Source organism: Phascolarctos cinereus, unplaced genomic scaffold (genome assembly GCF_003287225.1).
Source record: "Phascolarctos cinereus isolate Bilbo 61053 unplaced genomic scaffold, phaCin_HiC Scaffold_5;HRSCAF=322, whole genome shotgun sequence".
NCBI lineage: Eukaryota > Metazoa > Chordata > Mammalia > Diprotodontia > Phascolarctidae > Phascolarctos > Phascolarctos cinereus.
Window position 1 is genome coordinate 312,742,269 of NW_027555958.1, and position 20,804 is coordinate 312,763,072.

General features: G+C 38.9%; 1 protein-coding gene across 1 annotated transcript in view; it reads left to right on the forward strand.

Moving 5' to 3' along the window:
• ANKFN1 (ankyrin repeat and fibronectin type III domain containing 1) overlaps window positions 1–20,804 on the forward strand; it is a 186,596-nt gene that overhangs the window by 105,195 nt on the left and 60,597 nt on the right. Inside the window, exons 8-10 of the mRNA XM_078156084.1 lie at window positions 6,551–6,658; window positions 19,824–19,923; window positions 20,255–20,387. Of these exons, the coding sequence (XP_078012210.1) occupies window positions 6,551–6,658; window positions 19,824–19,923; window positions 20,255–20,387 (341 nt within the window). The remainder of the gene's footprint in view (window positions 1–6,550; window positions 6,659–19,823; window positions 19,924–20,254; window positions 20,388–20,804) is intronic.

Sequence of the window (20,804 nt, forward strand, 5' to 3'; positions counted from 1 at the left end):
TCCTGAAAGAAAACCTTAACTGAGAAAATCTTAATTGAAACCACCAGGAGTGTCATAGCCAAATCTCAGCCCTTTTAAGTCAAAGGAAACAAAAAATAATGCAAGTAGCTAGAGAGAAATGTTTCAAATAGCAAGGAACCACAGTTAGGATCACACAAGACTTTGCTGCAATGACACTGAACAAGAGAAAATATTGTAATATGATATTCCAAAAGGTAAAGGCTAGAAACCAAGAATAACTTACCCTATAAAACTGAGTGTAAACTTACAAGAGAAAAAATTTACTTTATTAGAATAAAAAAACTTTGAGACATTCACGATAAAAGTAAGAGCTGAGTAAAATCTTTGAAATATGAAAAAAGGCAACAAAGCAAAAAAAAACAAAACTTAGATAAATACACACAAGCAGTTGAATGAAGCTAAATGAGAATAAGATGCTTAAATTCTAATGGAGGGAATGAAACAAGTATCCTTTCAGAATTCCACTGTCTCCAAAGGTCATAAAAAGAGTTAAGAAAGACAGACATAGGGCTTAGACATGATTTTGTTTTATTTCATTGGTTTTAAGAGAAGGGAAAAAAGTGGCAGCTAGGTGGCGCAGTGGATAGAGCACCGGCCCTGAAGTCAGGAGGACCTGAGTTCAAATTTGGCCTCAGACCAAACACTTGACACTTACTAGCTGTGTGACCCTGGGCAAGTCACTTAACCCCAATTACCAAAGAGAGAGAGAGAGAGAGAGAGAGAGAAGAGAGAGAGAGAGAGAGAGAAAAATGGAGAGAAATAGGAATACACTAAGGAAAAAAAGAGGAAGAAGGGCAAGGAACTTAGTGTTTCTCATATATGGGGTGTTTGACAAGAGAATGCAAACATGGAAGTAAAGGGTAGAGGGAGTGAGAACTTCATAAACTTAATTTTTTATCTGAACCAGACAAAGATGAATTAAATGCATATGCACAAGCATGTATACTGTGTACAAACAGTTTGATGTGAAATACATTAAGTTCAAATGGAAAATATATAGCATAAGGAGAGTGAGGTTCAAAAGGGAAGGTAGAATCAGGAAGAGGATAGTCACAAAGAAAACAGTTTCACTTTGGAGGTGGATCACAAAATGAAGAGAAAGAAAGAAAGAAAGAAAGAAAGAAAGAAAGAAAGAAAGAAAGAAAGAAAGAAAGAAAGAAAGAAAGAAAGAAAGAAAGAAAGAAAAAAGAAAGAAAGAAAGAGAAGAGAAAGAAAGAAGAAAGAAAGAAAGAAAGAAACAGAGAGAGAGAGAGAGAGAGAGAGAGAGAGAGAGAGAGATAATAATCAGTAATTGAATCATGGTTTAGGTGAAAACAGGCTAAAGTATCACCTCATACCCCTAACAGTTGTTGAAGTGGCTATGGGGAAACAGGCACACTAATATACTGTTGATGAAGATATAAAGTGATCCAACCATTCTGGAAATAAATTTGGAACTATACACAAAATATCACTAAACTGTGCACACCTTTTGACCGAATGATAACACCATTAAGCACATTAACACCCCACCACCCTCTCCTTGCAAAGAGAATAAAAGAAGAAGGAAAGGACTTATTTGTACAAGAATAGTTATAGGAGCACTTTTGTCTTAGAATATAAGTAGAAACAAAGAAGGTATCCATTTATTAAGGAATAGTTTAGCAAATTATGGTATGTGAATGTAATGGAATATAATTATGCTATAAGAAATGACAAGTAGATGGATTCACTGAAACATGGGAAGATATGCATTTGGGCAATTATTACAATACTGTAAAGGAAAATAACCTTGAAGACTTAAGAACTCTGATCAATGTAATGAGGAAACTGATATTAATCATGATTCCCACTTATTATCAGAGAGCTGATGGATGAAAGCTACAAAATAAGACATACATTTTTAGACACAAATATGTAGATTTGTGCTGCTTGACTAGTCTTATGTGTGCGTGTTTTTTTTTAATAAGAGAGGGCTCTTTTTGGAAATGAGAGAATTACAGAGGGGAGTGTGAGGGGTTGTGATTTTTAAAAAAGAAAGAAATGAGAGTCAATGAAAAAAATACACACAGGAGAGCATAAGGAAGTACAGAAGGGGAATCAGACATATAGAGCTGTGTAGGTATCAAAGTATTAGATTTAATAACATTCTTTTAAAAACAAGCTCTATGTAATAGAAATTCATGATTTCATATACAATCGTCTTTTTCTGTTTTCCTTGTATATGGATATGTTCATGTTTATTGATGTTTCCTTCTGCTCCCACTCAGAGTGAATGGCTGATGCAATCCCCACAAAGTCTTTGGGGTAGACACAGACATTCTATGCAGGCTCATATGGACTGGATTTATTGGTCAGTCCCACATTACATATAAAAAAAAAATCTTGCTCTGCCGCTTACTAGCTGTGTCACCTTGGGCAAATCACTTAACTTGTCTGGGTCTCAGTTTCCTTATCTGTTGGGCTCTAAGGTACCTGTAGCTCAAAACCTAATCCACAATATTATGACTTGAGGAGCAGTAAGAGGCAGGCAAAAAAAAAAAAACCCCAAAACCAAAACAAAACAAAAAACCCTGAAAAATATACCCTCAATTAGCACGGGAAATAGTATATTCCACATTCCTGTGACTGATTTTTCTCTCCCATCAGATATTCAGTTTTCTGAATGTTCCCTGTGCTGAGGTTGAGATGCATCTTTCTTTCAGACACATTCTTCCCAGGCATCCCATTAAAACAAGGTCTCCCTCCACAGGGTGGAGACTGCTATACCTGCAGACCAGCCAGTGAAGCTAGAAAGCTTTCAATGAGAGTGAACTTTGCCCTTCTAGCTGATGGGCAAGGCTGCAATTTCATCATTTAAATCTAATTGCTGTGAATATCCCCTATCATTCTGAAGGTCCAATTAAAAAAGAAAATTCTGGTTCTATTTAGAAACAGAGCATGAAATTGTGAGCATCAGATTTATCTGTATTTCGATATTTATTATGGGATCGTGTATTCTAACATGACAGAGTAATTGGAAATTCTGTAATACGTTCCAGCTCACTATTAAAGTGTTTAGTTGTTTTTTTTTAAAAAGGTCTTAATGTGTTTTTATAGACTTATGTTATATGGTACCCTCCATAATATGAGAAAAGGACCCAGACAGACTTGTCTGAGTTATGATCAGGAAAGACCTAATATCACAGGCAAATGTAAGCTTTGCATTGTGTTCGAACCTAAGTATCCCATTACAAGAACAGTGAACTGTATTATGTAGAACAATATGGGCTTTTCCTCCCACACTGAGTCGGTTCCTTGTCAGGTTTACAGATTTCTGTAATATATTTCCAATTTTCTCCCTCATCCCTGAAGTCTCCTGTTTTATGTAGGAGTCAAAGGCTTCCAAACATCTCTGAGAAAAGTCATTCTTTCCAAAACTCTTGGCATAGTGTAGAACACTCACTTTGGGCTCCTATTTTTGCATTTGCCTTTTTTTTTAATAAAAGTATTATAAAAGTCATGAGAGGAAGCTGGCTCCTGACGTAACCATGCTCCCTGCTACAGGGGGCTGGCTGCATCATATCTCTCCACACTTTGAGAGGAACGTGGGTTTTCGCAATAGAACTTTTTGGCCTTTATAGGGGTGATAAGATCATTTAGCCTCCTGGGAGTCTGACCAGAGAAAGCAATATTGGCTGCCTATCTTCATTTGGTTTATCACTTTAAAAAATGCAGAAAAGAAAGAACCATAAAATGGACTTTGGAGAAAAATCATCCCTTTGAGAGTGGATAAGAAATGGCAATTTTTCTCTCTTTATGCATATATTAAGGGTCACTGAATGAATGAATGAATGAACAAATGAATGAATGAAAAGCATGTATGGTTCGTTATGTGTGAAGTACTGCCAAAGACTAAAGTTTTTCCAGGTGGATAGGGAAACAATGAGGAAATACTGCTCAAAAATCTCAAAGCCAGTCCCCTAAAATCTTTGTCCTTCCCCCTCTTTCCAAAGAACAGTTATTATGCAGTAGTACCTTAGGAAGGAAAACAAAGTTTGAAAGAGTATCTGATTTGTTTCTCTAACTAGGAGAGGCCACACCTAGATCATACCACATTGAGTTTCAACTCAACTTCCAGCCACCAAATAAAAATATCTAGAATTGTATAATGGAATGAGCACTGAAACTGGGAGTTCAGGAAACATGGGTTCTACTCCTATCACTGCTATTAACTCTCTCTGTGTCCTAGTTAAAGTCACTCCATTTCTTTGGACTTCATTTTCTTCTATATACATGTATGTGTGTGTGCACATATGTGTTGGATAAACTAGACTTTCTATAAGATCATGGACTCTGGAGTTATAAAGAGTTTAGAGGTCATTTAGAGCAGGGGTCCCTAACCTGGGATCCATGAATTTTTTTGCAAATATTTTGATAATTGTATTTCAATATAATTGGTTTCCTTTCTAATCCCATGTATTCTGTTTTATGCATTTAAAATCATTCTTCTGAAAAGTGAGCCACAGGCTTTACCAGAGTACCCAAGGCATCCATGACACAAAGAAGGTGAAAAACCCTTGTTCTTTTTATATTGTTAATTTTATGGAATAAAACAAGCATTTCCATAACATAGTATAATAAAAAATAAAAGATAATTGCACATGAAACTGTAAATCTACTATATATAACTTGCTACTCCTTTTAAATACACAACAAAGTTATTATGTAAATTTCTTTTTTTTCTTCCCTTCTCCCCCACCTTAGCCAAATGGGTGCATATATATATAATATATATATATATGTACATATATATATATGTGTACATATATATATATATGTACATATATATACACATACACACATATATCTATACACACATATATATGTAAAGTTATTCTATGCATGCTTTAATTTATCATTTCTTTCTTTTGATACAGATATTGTCTTTCTTCATATAGTTAATTTGGGTATTTATAACAGTCATTTTCTTTTTCAATCTCCTTATTCAACTGTTGGGAACACTGGGACCCAGAGAAGAAGTGAGTTGTCCAAAGTTATCTACTTAATTAGAAGCCAGCCAAGGTTAGAACCCAAAGGTACTGACTCCTTTCCCAATGCCGCTTCCCAATGTTCCAGTCCTTTCATGTGCTAAAATCCCATCTTCCTAAGTGTCTGGTACAGTGGAAAGCAATTCAAATAGGACTCACAAGGCCTAGATTTGAGTCTTGGCTCTGTTATTACCTATATGATTTTGGGCAAATCTCTTCATCTTTCAAAGGGCCTTAGTTCCTCAGCTATAGAACTGAAAAGATTGCACTAGATGGTCTCCAATATAGAGATCTATGATCTCTATAGGGAATAGCTACATTCTTTACAGCTATATAGCTACCTTAGCAAAAAAAAAAAAAAATTTACTGAGAGTGATTCCTGAATCACTTAATTTTCTTGGATTATATTTGCAGGCCTAAATTTTTGGTGCAGTGCTTGTTAGGGAAAGTAGATTTTATGTAATATAGCCTCCCATGACTTCTGTTAAAGCCCCATAGTGATGGAGGCTCCCCAACTAAGTGAGTATCTGCCTGGTGACAGAGGTATTAAATGCCTACATTAAATTTAAGTTAGAATTCACATTGGGTTTTTAGAGAGTTTCTTAAAATTATTTGCATCTGAAATATAAATTCAGAAACAATTTTTTTGGGAGGTGGGGGGTGGATAGAAAAGGAATGTAATCAAGGGGAGAGAGAAATTAATGGAAGCTCCTGCTGAAAAGATCAGAAGCCCCAGACAGCACAACTAAAATATTGATGCCAGTCCTGTAAGGGTTATTACTTTTGATCTCCATTAAAACCAATGGAACGAAATTTTGGGGAGTGAATAGAGGTGGGGAGTTGGGAGGGTGATGTTGCTCAGATGGGTACTACAATTTGAATTTGCCATGTAAGTTAATACTTTATGTTTACAGCCTGAACAGACAGGGTGGTTGGTGGCTCAGAATCTCTACAGGATTCCTGTGCCAGCCAACGAAAGCAGACATTCATTAGAGCAAAATGTAGATTTTTGTTTCTTGGCATCTGATGCACACTCTTTCCTTGGAAAGAAACTTCAATTTGGCCAAAAGTGTGAAAGCTACAATAAAAGCATTAGGAACATGAATTTCATCTGGTCTGTGCCATGCCCACCTTTTTCTTTCCTCCCTTTGCGACGGGGTTAAGGCTTTGGGTACTGGGGGAACAAAGATGGGGAATCTGAGGGCAACTAGGACTGCCAAACTCCATCGTTTCCTTTGGCTTTCCATTCTCATTTTGTTCTGTCCTAAGACAACTGAACCCAATCCCAAGCAATGATGACTGTTTTGCCCCAGAGGATAGGTAGGACAGGGCTGGGCTCTGAGCAATGGCAGCTGTTGAAGACATTGGCATTAACTCCTAGCTCTCCATAGGTGTTCTGGGTGCTGTACCAATCATCTTTCCCCAAGCAAAAAGCACAGTCATTACTTCCAGAGCAGAGAGAGGAGAGAACTCCCTCTTCTCCCTTATGTTTCATTCTGTTTGTTTCTTTTGTTCAATAGACTGGAAAGACTATGACGGCAGAGAGCCCAGACACAAGGGACAGAATGAAGCTTTGGAGCGTCTGCTACAGCAGATCCGGGCTGCTCATCAGCATTACAGTTGCCGGGGTAAGGATAAAAATCTGTGTGGTAGGGCATCAGCTGAGGTCTCAGTGGCGCCTGTAATTTTAGCAGTTTCCTAACTGGGTCATACCTTCTCATTCATCAGGGAGAGAAAGATATTAATATTGGTACATCTGGAATCACTTTACAGCACTATCTTGCTTTAACCCTTAAGATGAGCCTCCCCCCCACCCCCATTCCTCCTTCACCCCCTCCTTTCCTCCCTCTGTCTCTCCCCTTTCTCCATAGGAACAATTTAAAAACAAGCAGAGAAAGAGGGAAAAAAATGCTTTAAGTTTCCTCCCGGTTAAATGTGTCTCCTGCAGAAATCATCAGTGGAGTCTAGGGGTTTGGGGTACACAAGAGGAATGGCTTGGGAAGAAATGAGAGAACTTTGCCATGTCCCAAAGCTGCTCCCTGGTATCTCCATTGGGAGCTTTACTAGTGGATTGGCTCTCTTGCCTCTCCACCAACTGGACAGAAATATTGACTTTGAGATTCACCCTAGACATGCCTCAAGCCAGCGATAAACATAGCTTGAATCTTTCAACTGCAGAGCCAACTTATACCTGGGGATTTCATAATTCATAGGAATTGAGATCAAAGGGACCTAAGGAGGTATCTAGTCCAGGGGTTCTTAACCTGGAGTCCATGGATGCCCAAGGGATATGTGGGTGAATTTCAGGGAATCAGTCTGTGGACTTGCAGGTGGGGAAATTACCCCTTTATTTTCACTAACTAAAATTAACATTTCCTTCCATTATGAATGCTAACAGCTTTATTCTGAGAAAGGATCCATAGTTTTCACCACACTGACATAACAATCCATGACACACACCCAAAAAATTTATCAGTCAATAAGTATTAAGTACCTATTATGCACCTAGTGTTGTGCAAAGCTCTGGGGATACAAAAGAAGGCAAAAGGTAGCCTCTGCTCTCAAGAAGCTCACACTCTAATGGAGGAGAAAACACGCGTACAATTGCATATGATTGAGCTATTGACAGGATAAATTGGAAATAACCAATAGAGGGAAGGCAGTAGAATTAAGGGGGACTGGGAGAAAAAAAGGTTTAAGAATTCTCAGGAATCCGATGTTTTTCATTTTGTAAAAAATTCTGAGGCCCACTGAGGTTAAGTGACTTGCCCAAGTTCACATGGGTAGCAAGTAATAATAGCCAATGATACCTGGTATTTATATTTATATAGGGCTTTAAGGGTCATAAAGTACTTTGCAAATGTTTTCTCAGATTATTCTCACAGCAACCCTGGGAAGAGGTCATATTATTATCCCCATTTTATAGATAAGCAAACTGAGGCTAAGAATGGTTATGTGACTTGCCCAGAGTCACACAACTAATAAGTGTCTGAGGGTGGATTTGAACTCATCTTCCTGACTCCAGGCAGTGAGGTGGTACAGTAGAAAAGGTACCTGACCTGGAGACAGGAAAACCTGAGTTCGAATCTTACCTCAGATACTGACTATCCATGTGACCTTAGACAAGTCACTTAACTCTATTTGCCTCAGTTTCTTCATCTGTAAAGTGAGCTGGAGAAGGAAATGGCAAACTACTCCAGTATCATTACCAAGAAAACCCCCAAATGGGGTCACAAAAGAGTCAAACACAGCTGAAATGACTCAACAACAACAACTTTCCGTCTCCGAGTCCATCGCTCTACCCACTGCACCACCCAGCTACTTGAAGTTAACTGAGAGAAACAGAATTAGAACTCCAGTATCTGACTCCCAAGCCAGTGTTCTCTTCTGGCTGGAGAAGCTCTTAGTAAGGTCCTTCTCTTAGTGGGCTGCTCAGATAGGATCAGGTCAGGTTTCCAATATGGGTAATGATTCGTGGCAGAAGCACTTAGCTTTATTTGCAGGAATCAAGCTGCCATAACATTTTCATCTTCCATGCTCTATCACCCATGGCACTCTCAGCTGAGGGGAGCTCAGAAGCAGCAGGGCCATGCTCTGAAATCCATGTCTGAAACCAAAGAATGTTCACTGCCTTTAGATCAAATACAAACAAGGCAGACCAAAGATTAACAAAAACTGTATCGTCGTCCCAGCATAGTTATGGCAACAAACACATTCTGACATTCCAGCTCCAACTGGAAACAGGCTTTGCCCACCCCCAAATGATTATCTTTTCACAGGCAGGGCCTCAGTCAACATCAGTGTATTCAGAAGACGTTTGAGAGTCAACAGTAGACAGAGGGTTCACCCCCAAGCATCCAGGACCACAGACAGCTGTGTATGGACCTCATAACTGAACACAGTGCACTTCATCTCTCTCTCTTCACCAGTTTCCTTATCTGGAAAATGAGAGAGGTTGGGTTGTATTACCTGTGAGGTGCTTTTCTTCAAGTTTATCAACCTAGGATCTCGTGACAGAGATTTGTGAACCAGTCTATGAATTATCAAGACCTCCTTCTACAATGTAGAAAGAATACCAGCATAGGAATCAGAAAGCCCTCTCTCTGCCAATTTATAGCCATATGAACTTGGGCAAGTCATTTAACTATGCTAGTATAAAAGGGAAGAATAAAAATCTACCCTGCCTGCAGGGTAGCTAGGTGGCACAGTGGGTAGAGCTCCTAGAGTCAGGAAGACTCATCTTTGTGAATTCAAATCCTCCTTCAGACACTTACTTGCATGGCTCTGGGCAAATCACTTGACCTGTTTGCCTCAATTCTTCAGCTATAAAATGAGAGAAATGGAAAAGGAATTGGCAAACCACTCCAGTTTCTTTGTATATATACCTATTTGTGTCTAATGACAGCCATGGGGGGAGAGGGGGTGGAATTTACAAGATAATTTTGTTGTATATTTGAAAGGAATAACAAGTTATACATAGTAGATTTACAATTTCATATGCAATCATCTTTTTTATTGTACTATGTTATGGAAATGCTTGTTTTATTCCATAATTTCAAAAGAAAATTTAAAGAAAAGAAAAAAGAAAATCCTAAATGGTTGTAGAGTAGAATTGGACACAACTGAACCACAGCTGAACAACGACAACACCCTGCCTTACCTCCAGGGCTATAACTAGGTGCTCCTGTGCCTGAGGCAAGTACCACAAACTTGCCATTCAGGACTCAAGGCCCGTGGGCTAACACCCTATAGAGAGGAAGCAAGAGGCAGGGTGAGGCAGGGGAAGAAGCAAAACTATTCCCGCTAACAAGGTACTAAGCTTTGCATTTCCTAAGGCTCCAAAGGGACTACAAGTATCCTCCGTGAGTCTAAATTTGGTGCCCTCTAAACTCAGTTCCCTGGGTAAAGCCCCAATAGCTCTGCCCTGGGTAGAATGCTGCTTACTTCACACAGTGAGGATCGCATCAAGAAATGTCTGCCAAAGCATTATTACTATAAAATTCTATATAAGTGGGAAAGAGCCACTTAATAATCATAAGCGCAATTTATATCCATATGTTGCTTCATAGTTTATAAAACACTTTCCTCAGAATAGTTCTATGAGGTTATATAGTACAAGCATTATTATTCCCATTTTGTGAATGACTTGAGAGACAAAACAATTTTTCTATGGGTACATGACTATTAAGTATCAAGATTTAATCCCAGATATTTGGACTCCAAGTCAAGTTTTCTTTCCACTGTATTATAAAGCCTCTAATATATAAGAATTCCTCCCTGCTGTTGCCCGCTGCTTTTCATAGAATCATAAAACCATAAGACTTAAGAAAAAGCTTTCAGTTCAACCTTCTCATTTTACAAAGGTATAAACTGAGGCCAGGAGAAGGAGAGTGATTTGACATTCTTGAGTGTTATTACCCTGCTCACTGTTTATTAGGATCTCATGGCAGAGGTTCATGAACCAGTTGGTCAGTCATCAAGACCTCCTTCTACAATGTGGAAAGAATAGCAGCCTAAGAGTCAGAATGCCCTCTCTATGCCAATTAATAGTCATATGACCTTGGGCAAGTCATTTAGCTTTGCTGTATATGTGTAAAATGGGAAAAATAAAAACCTACCCTGCCTGCAGGGTAGCTAGATGGCACAGTGGGTAGAGTGTGTCACACAGTTAAGCAAAGAAAAAAAAAGAGTATAACCAAACCAGATCAAGCCTTCTTACTTGTAAACAGTTTTGTTTGTTGTTGTTAAGGCATTTTTTGGTTGTGTCTGACTCTTCATGACACTTTTTGGAGTTTTCTTGGCACAGATACTGGAGTGATTTACCATTTCCTTCTCCAGCTTATTTTATAGATGAGGAAACCAAGGCAAACAGGGTTGAGTAACTTTCCCAGAGTCACACAGCTTCTAAGTGTCTGAAGTCACATTTGAACTCTGGTCCTCCTGACTTCAGACCTGGCACTCTATCCACAGCACCACCTAGCTGCCCTGTAATCAGTTTGGGGAATTTTGATAAAGACTTTGATCTCTACCAGAGAGAGAAATAGTAAGATATTGACTCTAATGATAAGTCAAATTATGTGTGGAATTTGATGACCCTTTTTCTCACTGTAACCTCTTAACCATGGATAATCAGCAGTGAATTAATGAATCTACTATTCCCACTCAACTTCCCCCCTGTAGATCCTTCTCCCTGAAGGAAGTAGACAGTATAAGCCTAAGCAGTAAAGATTTAGGTCCCTGCATAACCTTAGGCAAGTCATTTAGCTGTTCCGAGCCTCAGTTTACTCATCTATAAGACGATGGAGTTGGAGAAGTTAGCCTCTGAGGACCCTGCCAGTTCTAGGAAGCTAGGTGGTGTATTGGACAAAGCACTGAACCTGGAGTCAAGAAGAGCTGAATTCAAATTTGGTCTCAGACACTCACTAACTATGTGACCCTGGGCAAGTCACTTGCTCCCTAAGATGGAAATAATAATATCACCAGGCTCCCAGAGGATCAAATGAGGATATTTATAAAGTGATTTGCATAGTACCTGGCACATACTACGTGGCTATATAAATGCTAGCTGCTGTTGTTGTTATTGTTGTTATCCTGCTATCTGAGGCATGATCTGTGAAAGAAATTCCTGACAGGGAGACCTATTAAGCCTAGAAATGCACTGGCCATATTTGGATGTATAACATTCCAAAACCAGGTAACACAACAGAGGGGTGAATGAATGATTTCCCATAGATGAGAAGCAGACCTGCTGATTTTATATGACCCTCCCATCCAGGAGGATGTTGTCAGGATCATTTGCTCATGGTGCAGTGAAAAGAAATTTGAATTCACATTGATACTATGCTATAAGGTTTCCAAAGCTCATTATACACATCATTTCATTGGAGCCTCATGAGTCTCTGAGGTAGGTAATGTCAGTGTTATCTCCATTTTATAAGTGAAAAATATCAGATTCCCCTAATCTCACACTCAGACTAATTCCAAGGTGAAATGACTTGCCCATGGCCATAGAACCAGTTAAATATCAGAAGTAAGACTTGGATCCTCAGTCCTTTGGCCCACCACTCTGCCTCTCAATGTTGTTGTTTGTCCTTTGTTCTGAAAGAGGACGATGACACCAGGAAGATGATGCCATGACTCGCAAGTGAATTAGATTCAAGTGAGGGAGGACTTTGCAAAGTCACCAGCCTCACTTTCTCCTCCGGAGCCAATTGGGTCTGGTGGCAAGATATAAATCAGAATGACTGGAAATGGCTGCCGCCTCTCAATCAGTACTCAGAGGCAGAAGGGTGCTGGTAACTCTCTGAATAAAATAAATGTACAATATAATTTTAAGTTTAATCTAAAGTTATTAACATTTCTCCATCACTTTCTTGTCGACAATCAATAAAATAATAAATGAAGCTCTGATTTGTAGCATTTATTGATTTCCAAAGTATAAATGCTCACAGAGAAATTGAACAACTGGCTCTTGTAAGCCAGCTTAAACTGGCACCAGCACACCCCTGATTGGAAGTCAGAAAGACCTGACTTCAAATCATACCTCCAATACTTACTAGCTGTGTGCCCCTGGGCAAGTCACTTGATCTCTGTGACCTATAGTTCCCTCATCTATAAAATGGAGAAAATAGCAGCAACTACCTCCCAGGGTTGTCATGATACTCAGATGACATGACATACGTCAAGTACTTTGCAAACCTTAAAGCTCTCTATATGGATGCTATCTATTGTAATTATCATCAGAATTTGGTGGATGCAAGGCATGTCCTAGCTACATGTGTGATGTGTCTTCTGAGTTCTCAGAAGATCCCTGATTCAAAAGGAGTAATAATAATATCCCAACTCCACCACCTCCTACACACACACACACACACACACACACACACACACACACACACACACACACACACACACACCCCTATGAATCTACATAGTAGATATATGGAACTCAGGTGAGTTTCTGAACTTTGGCTTAAGGGTTAATATCATAAGCAGCCAGCATGAAGGAACCATAGAGTGAAGCCCAAAATCTCTATTCACAAGCTTAATCCCCAGGAAAACCTAGAGAGTTACAATCCACAGAGCCACTCATTATCTCCATGACACAATCCTACAGGAACAAATTACAACCATGTCTCAACCCTTTCGGTTGTCAAAGATGGGGGTGGCCAAGTCCGCTCTTATGCAAAAGTCATTGTTTGCTGATCTTTGATGAAAAGTAATTGTCTTGAGATTTGGCTGAGTTTCTAATTGGGGGCAGTGTTCTGTGCCAAGCAACATGGTCGAGTCCAAAGGGAAGGCTGTGACATCATTTGGATATGACTCTGCTATTTGGGATCCTCAGCCAGCAGAATCTTAAAGCCTATCATGGATATTAACTGTTTGGCTCAGCCTTCCATGCTTCAAACGTTACGTATCAAACATAAGATACTGCTTCTCTGGGTTACTCACCCATGGTCCTAGCCCAATATTCTGTCTCTAACAGTGACGTAAAGGGACAATTTGTGGGAAAGTCTAGTTAAATACTTGAAAAGATCAATGATTTCATCAGTGCCTTAGTAACTAGCTTCATGAGTTAAGGAATAGTGACTAGACCTGTGATGTCCTTGTCATAGGGAATTTCCTCTACCAGTTCAAGTCAGCACCTTCTCTGAAACTTATAGCTTTAGAAAGCTGACTAGAGCAATGAGATATTAACTGACTTACCCAGGGTCATATAGCCACTATGTGTCAGGGGCAGAACTTACTTGAACCTCAAGTTACACCCTGTTACTTAGAAAAGTAGTTGTCAGCAAAAATATATATCATGTGGCAATTCAGCTTTGATGAAGAGCTTTTTCTGAGCTGAGTTAGGCTAAGTCCTCTGATAACTGGCTCTCACCAGGCCTAAACTCAAAGCTGGTTGGTAGAACCCACCAGCATGTGAGTGTTCCACTGACACCCCTTTGAGAGCCTGGGGTCACCTTCATCTTTAATCTGAGGCATCAGAAAAGAACTTTAGCTAGAGATCATCTATCACATCAACCTCAAAAGATTTAAGGGAAGAACCTAACAAGCTCATATTCCTTAATAAGACAGCTAGATTTTTCAGTGGATAGAGTGCTGGACCTGGAGTCAGGAAGACCTGAGTTGAAATTTGACCTCAGATATTTACTAGCTGTGTGACCCTGAGCAAGTCACTTAACCCTTATCTGCCTTGGTTTTATTCTCTGTAAAATAGGGATAATAATAGCATCTGCCTCCCAGGTTTGTTGTGAAGATTAAATGAGTAAATATCTGTAAGGCACTTAGCACAGTGCCTGACACATAGTAACTATTTAATAAACACTTATATTCTTTCTTAATAACCTATTAGAAATATACATGTTGGCTCCCCCATTAGAAAGTAAGCTCGGTACTGGCTAAGAAATACAGTGGTACTGGCTAAGAAAAAGAGTGGTGGATCAGTGGAATAGGTTAAGTATGCAAGACACAGTAGTCAATGACTGTAGTAATCTATTATTTGATAAACCAAAGACCCCACCTTCTGGGATAAGAACTCACTTTTTGACAAAAACTGCTGGGAAAACTGGAAAAGAGTATGGAAGAAACTAGGCATAGATCAAAATTTCACACCACATACCAAAATAAAGTCAAAATGGGTTCATGATTTAGATATAAAGGCTGATACTGTAAGCAAACTGGGAGAGCAAGGAATGGTTTGCCTGTCAGATTTATGGAGAACAGAAGAATTCACAACCAAACAGGAAACAGAGAACTTACGAAAGCAAAATGGATAACTTTGGTTACATTAAATTGAAAAGGTTTTGCACAAACAAAGCCAATGCAAACAAGATTAGAAGGAAAGTAGAAAATTGGGAAAGAATTTTTATAATCAGTCTCTCTGATAAGGTCCTCATTTCTAAAATATATAGAGAATTAGGTCAAATTTATAAAAAAAAAAAATACAAGTCATTCCCCAATTGATAGATGGTCAACAGATATGAACAGGCAGTTCTTAGGTGAAGAAATTAAAGCCATCTGTAGTCATATGAAAAAAATGCTCTAAATCACTATTGATTAGAGAAAATGCAAATCAAAACAACTCTGAGGTACCACATTACACCTATCAGATTGGCCAACATGACAAACAGGAAAATGATAAATGTTGGAGAAGATGTGGGAAAATTTGAACATGAATGCATTGTTGGTGGAGTTGTGAAATGATCCAATCATTTTGGAGAGCAATTTGGAACTATGCCTAAAGGGCTATAAAAACGTGCATACCTTTTGACCCAGCAATAGCACTTCTAGGGCTATATCCCAGAGAGATCATACAAATGGGAAAAGGACCCACATACACAAAAATATTTATAGCAGCTCTTTTTGTGGTGGCAAAGAACTGGAAATTGAGAGGATGCTTATCAATTGGGGAATGACTGAACAAGTTGTGGTATATGAATGTAATGGACTACTATTGTGCTATAAGAAATGATGAACAGGCTGACTTCAGAAAAACCTGGAAAGACTTGTATGGTCTGATGCTAAGTGAAGTGAGCAGAACCAGGAGAACGTTGTACACAGTAACAGCCACATTGTGTGATGACAAATATCGATACACTTAACCCTTCTCAGCAATATAAGGATCTAAGACATCTCCAATGGCCTCATGATGGAAAATGCTATCTACAAATGAAGAAAGAACTATAGAGTTTGAATGTAGATCGAAGCATACTATTTGCTATTTTTTTTTCTTCTGCTGTGTTTTGTTTCCTCTTTCTGGTGGCTCCTGTAATTGGTTCTAATTCTTACTTACAACATCACTAATATGAAAATATGTTTAATAGGAATGTATATGTATAGCCTATGTCAGATTGCACACTGTCTTGGGGAGGGAGGTGGGGAGAGAAGGGGAGAAAAATTTAAAACTCAAAAACCTGTGGAAGTGATTGTTGGTAATTCAAAATAAATTATTTTTTAAAAAAAGGAAAGTAAGCTCCTTGAGGCAGGGACTATCTCAATTTTGTGTTCTTATCCCCAGCACTTAGAGCTCAATATTTGCTATACTGTAAGGACTAAATAAATGTTTATAATTCATTCATTCATTCATCTGTGAATTAATGTAAAACTTTCTTGAACCTCCTTGTACTTTCATCCTGTATGTATCATTTCTCAGGGAAAAAAAAGCTAAATTTACTACTCAGTGTATAAAGTAGTATTTCCCTTTATTTGTCCTAAAATTTCCATTTTTAAATTTAAAGTTGTCTTTAATTGCACATATATACAGTTTAGAGACTTTTTGTGAATAAGTCCTTTGCCTCTGTGAATAGGAGTGTCCTTAAGCAGCTGCTATGGAGAATTATTTAGAGAAGATTTAGGAACACAATGAAATATAAAGAGGTCAGAGACCTGTAGAGTGACTTATAGGATGTGATCCAGGGTAATGATAGCAGAGTGATATACACAGTGGCTGCAACATACATGAAATGAACAAAATACTGGTCAGTTACAATGGTCAATGTCAGTGCCATACTGTAAAAGTTAAAGGGCACATCCCTTCTTAGTGTTAATAATCACTAATGTTTGTTTTCTATGAGAGTGGTTATTAGCCCGAGGCAGGGGGGATGATATACCTTCTAAATAAGCGTTTGAGCATTTGTTGGAAAATTTGTCCGGAGCCTAAGTTCACATTTAGTGTTTTTCGATGCTATGTCACCCTATGGACATATGTTGAACGTACAATACTCTGAAAGCCTGGTATCTTTTTTTTTCATACCAACTATTATCTTGCCATGCTTGCCCCATCCTGCATTCATGAAGATGATTTTTTAATTAACCCAAGTGTAGAATTTGACATTAATGCCTATTAAATTATACCATATCAGATCGGTCTCAACATTCTAGCCTATCAAACTCCCTCCCCTCCTTTTATTTTGTATTCAGCATCTTGTCATTTGGCCTCCACTGTATTAAAACATCAATCACAAGGAGGTCTCTCTCTTAGTCATTGCCAGCAATATTCTTTCCAGACTCCTCCTTAATAAGCTGATCCTTCACCTGGAAGATGATCATCTACCTAAGAGCCAGTGTGGCTTCAGAAAGGCCAAAAATGATCAACATGGTGTTTGCTGACCAACAACTCCAGGAGAAATGCCAGGAGCAGAGCAGAGGTCTGTATACAACATTCATCAATGTAACCAAGGCTTTTGATACTGTCAGTCAGGAGCACGTATGGAAGATTGTGGCAAAATTTGGTTGCCTGGAGAAGTTCATTAGTATTGTACATCAGCTCCATGATGGCATTCTTGCTCAGATTCTGGAAAAAGGACAGTACTCTTGTGTTTTCCCAGTCACTAGTGGAGTGAAGCAGGGCTACATGCTTGCTCCCATGATGTTTTTTTAGCATGATGTTTTCAGTGTTGTTGTCAGATGCCTTCAACGAGGATGAAAATGGCATCAAGGTCAGCTACTGCACTGATGGTAAATTATCTAACTTGAAAAAGCCACAAGCCAAGATCAAAGTGGAGGGAGAGTGGTGCACAGCTTTTGTTCACAGATGATTGTGCGCTCAATGCAGCCTCTAAGGCTGCAATGCACCAGAATGTGGATCAGTTCTCTGCCACATGTGCTCATTTTGGCCTGACAATAGCAAGAAAAGAGTTTCTCCGCCAGACAGTACCACATCATCCATACATGGATTATGCCATCAGTTACTGCACATGGTGAAATTTTGAATGCTATTGCTAAGTTGACTTACTTTGGCAATATACATTCCAGGGATGTACACATAGACAATGAATTTGATGGCCACATGCTAGAGCTGGCTCAATGTTTGGAAGACTCCAAAAGAAAGTGTGGAAGAGAAGAGGTATTAGCCTGCCTACCAAAATGAAAGTCTACAGAGCTGTTCTGCTGACCTCATAATTATATTCCTGTGAAACCTGGACAGTATACCACTGCCATATGCCAAGAAACTGAATCACTTCCATTTGAATTGTCTTAGGAAGATTCTGAAGATCACCTGGCAAGATAAGGTGCTGGATACTGAAGTTCTTTCTTGAGCTAAACTGCCAAGAATTCAAACTCTACTACAGAGAGTGCAACTCTGATGGGCTGGCCACATTGTTCAAATGCCAAACATATGTTTTCCTAAAAGACTATTTTACGGAGAACTCACCCAAGACGAGTGCTCATACAGAGGTCAGAAGAAGTGATAAAAGGATACTCTCAAGGTCTCTCTGAAGAACTTTGGTTACATACTCCAAACATGGTTGACCACTTTGCAAAGGCATGGATGGAAGTAGAAGATGGGATGTCATTCACAGGGAAGAGTTACTAGGCCAGAAAGTGTGTGCACTAACACCAATAACTAAATGCAGCATCGTGAAGAACACCATTTTGTCTGTCCTTGGTCCCTCACCCCTCGTACACACCTTAATCCCTGGGTAATCTTACAATATTTGAGCCAGTGTTTGGCAAACATGGTGATAGCAGATGCCAGCTCCATGACATATCACCCAAAGTCTCTGATGATCCTAAGCCAAGAACGAACTGACAAACAAGCAACCAGACACTTTCTTGTTCATACATACCTTCCAGTTAAAGCAGCTAGGTGGCATAATAGATAGAACACTGGATGTGGAGTTAAGGAGACCTGAGTTCAAATCCAGCCTGATACATTTGCTAACTGTGTGACCCTGGGCAAATCACTCAAGCGTTGCCTGCCTCAGTTTCCTTATCTGTAAAATGGGGATAGTCATAGCACCTACTTCCGGGAGTCATTGTGAAGATAATAAGAGATAATATTTTTAAAGCACTTTGTAAATGTGAAAGTGATATATAAATGCTATTATTATCATTCTAAGTATGAAGAGTTTATAGGACATGTTGTTCACATGTGAAATGAATATGTCAGCTTTTGGATTTGGTGTATTGTACTTCTTTACCAGTGGCCTTCCTGGAACAATAGACTATTGGGTCCTGTCAACATTGTGTTGGGATATATTTAACAAGGGAATATGGATAGATATTTTATTGGTATAGAGAACTCCTTAATGAAGAAATTCCCACAACCAATGCAGATCAGCACCTTCTCTGTAATTTATAATCTTGTAGAGTTGCCTAGAGCCCTGAAAGGCTAAGTTACTTGCCCAGGATTACACTATCAGTATATATCAGAAGTGATGCTTGGACTCAAGTCTTCCAGGCTCTGAGGCTAGCTCTCTATCCACTACTGACTCATATATTAAAATGAAAATCAGAGAATAACTAAGGCAGGATTTCTGCAGTACTGAAAAGTGAAAATTAATATGAAGGGGGAGCTTCTCTCCTTCCATGGCCCGCTTCACAAGTAAATCATTGATCTAAAAAGTATAACATAAAGGTTTTCTAATGGTTTCCTTTGGGGCTATAAATAATAATTTGTAGGGCTGGAAAAATGGGTTGGAGTCTTATAGAGGGTTTTAGATGCTGAAAAGAAGACATGGATTTTACCCAAGAGGCAATAACTGAATTGACTGGGAAAGTAAATGATATGGTCAGACCTATGCTTTAGGAATAACAATTTGACATCTGTATGGAGAATGGATTGGAAAGAGAGGCCGGAGCTAGGGAATTAGCCAATTAGGACTGGCTATTAACAGGGTCCGTGGAAAAAAGGGGAAAGAATAACAACAACAACCCTCTCCCACCCCTAGATAACACTGAGGAGCAGGGAGAATGGAGGGAGAATATTTTCTACCCTTAGTGTTATTCTGACAAACTGAAATCCTACTACAGGTTTTATTTTGTTTATTTCCATTTTTTGTGTTTCAGAAAGTTCAAAATTACAGAGCACAGGACGAAAGCAGTCAGTCTCAAGAAGCCTGAAACATCTATTCCATTCCTCAAACAAGTTTGTGAAGACCTTGAAACGGTGTGTTCTAAGTATTGCTTCTAGGAAACACCCTAACCCATAATCTTGTCTTCTCAGGAATCCACTGGTTTGGGAGCAGCAAAATGAAACTTTCTACCCTCAGTGACACCTCTCACCCCCCAGAGTAGTAAGTTCATTCTTCTCAATGTTTAGAGAAGATGGTAATTTCTCCACTAATTCTCCCTAGAGTGTTGGAATACCTAGCAGGAATCATAAGCACATATAATTAAATTGAATTTGGCCTTTGCAAAAATATTTCCCTGATTCAGGGTTAGTGAAGGCAGAAAAGACCAAGGATGATGTTTTATTTTGCTTTTTTCTTTCTTTCTAGGGGACTCTATATAGCTGTTATATTTTATTATAAAGATAATATGTTAGTCACCAATGAAGATCAAATACCAATTGTTGAAATCGATGATTCTCACTCCAGTTCCATTACGCAAGATTTTCTGTGGTTCACAAAGGTACACTGGGGTTTTATTTCATACTTTCACCGAAAGATACATCATTGTCTGTGCATCCTGAGTTGGGAGGAGGAGCAATTTCAGTAAAGTCAATTTAAAAAAAAAAAAGTTCTTGACGGTTGTCCTTGGGTTCCACATTTCAATTTTCCAAGGGAAACCAATCAGTGAATCAACAAGCATTTATTAATCATTTTCTATGTGCCAGGAACTGTGCTAAGTGCTGGGGAGACAATAAAAGGCAAAAGACAATCTCTGTTCCCAAGGACCCCACAGTCTAACATGTAAACAATTATGTATAAGCAAGTTAAACATGGGATAAGTTGGAGATAACCAATAGAAGGAAAATGTTAGCATTCAAGGAATCAGGAAAGGCTTCTTATAGGAGACACTTTTGGTAGAACTTGAAGGAAGCCAAGA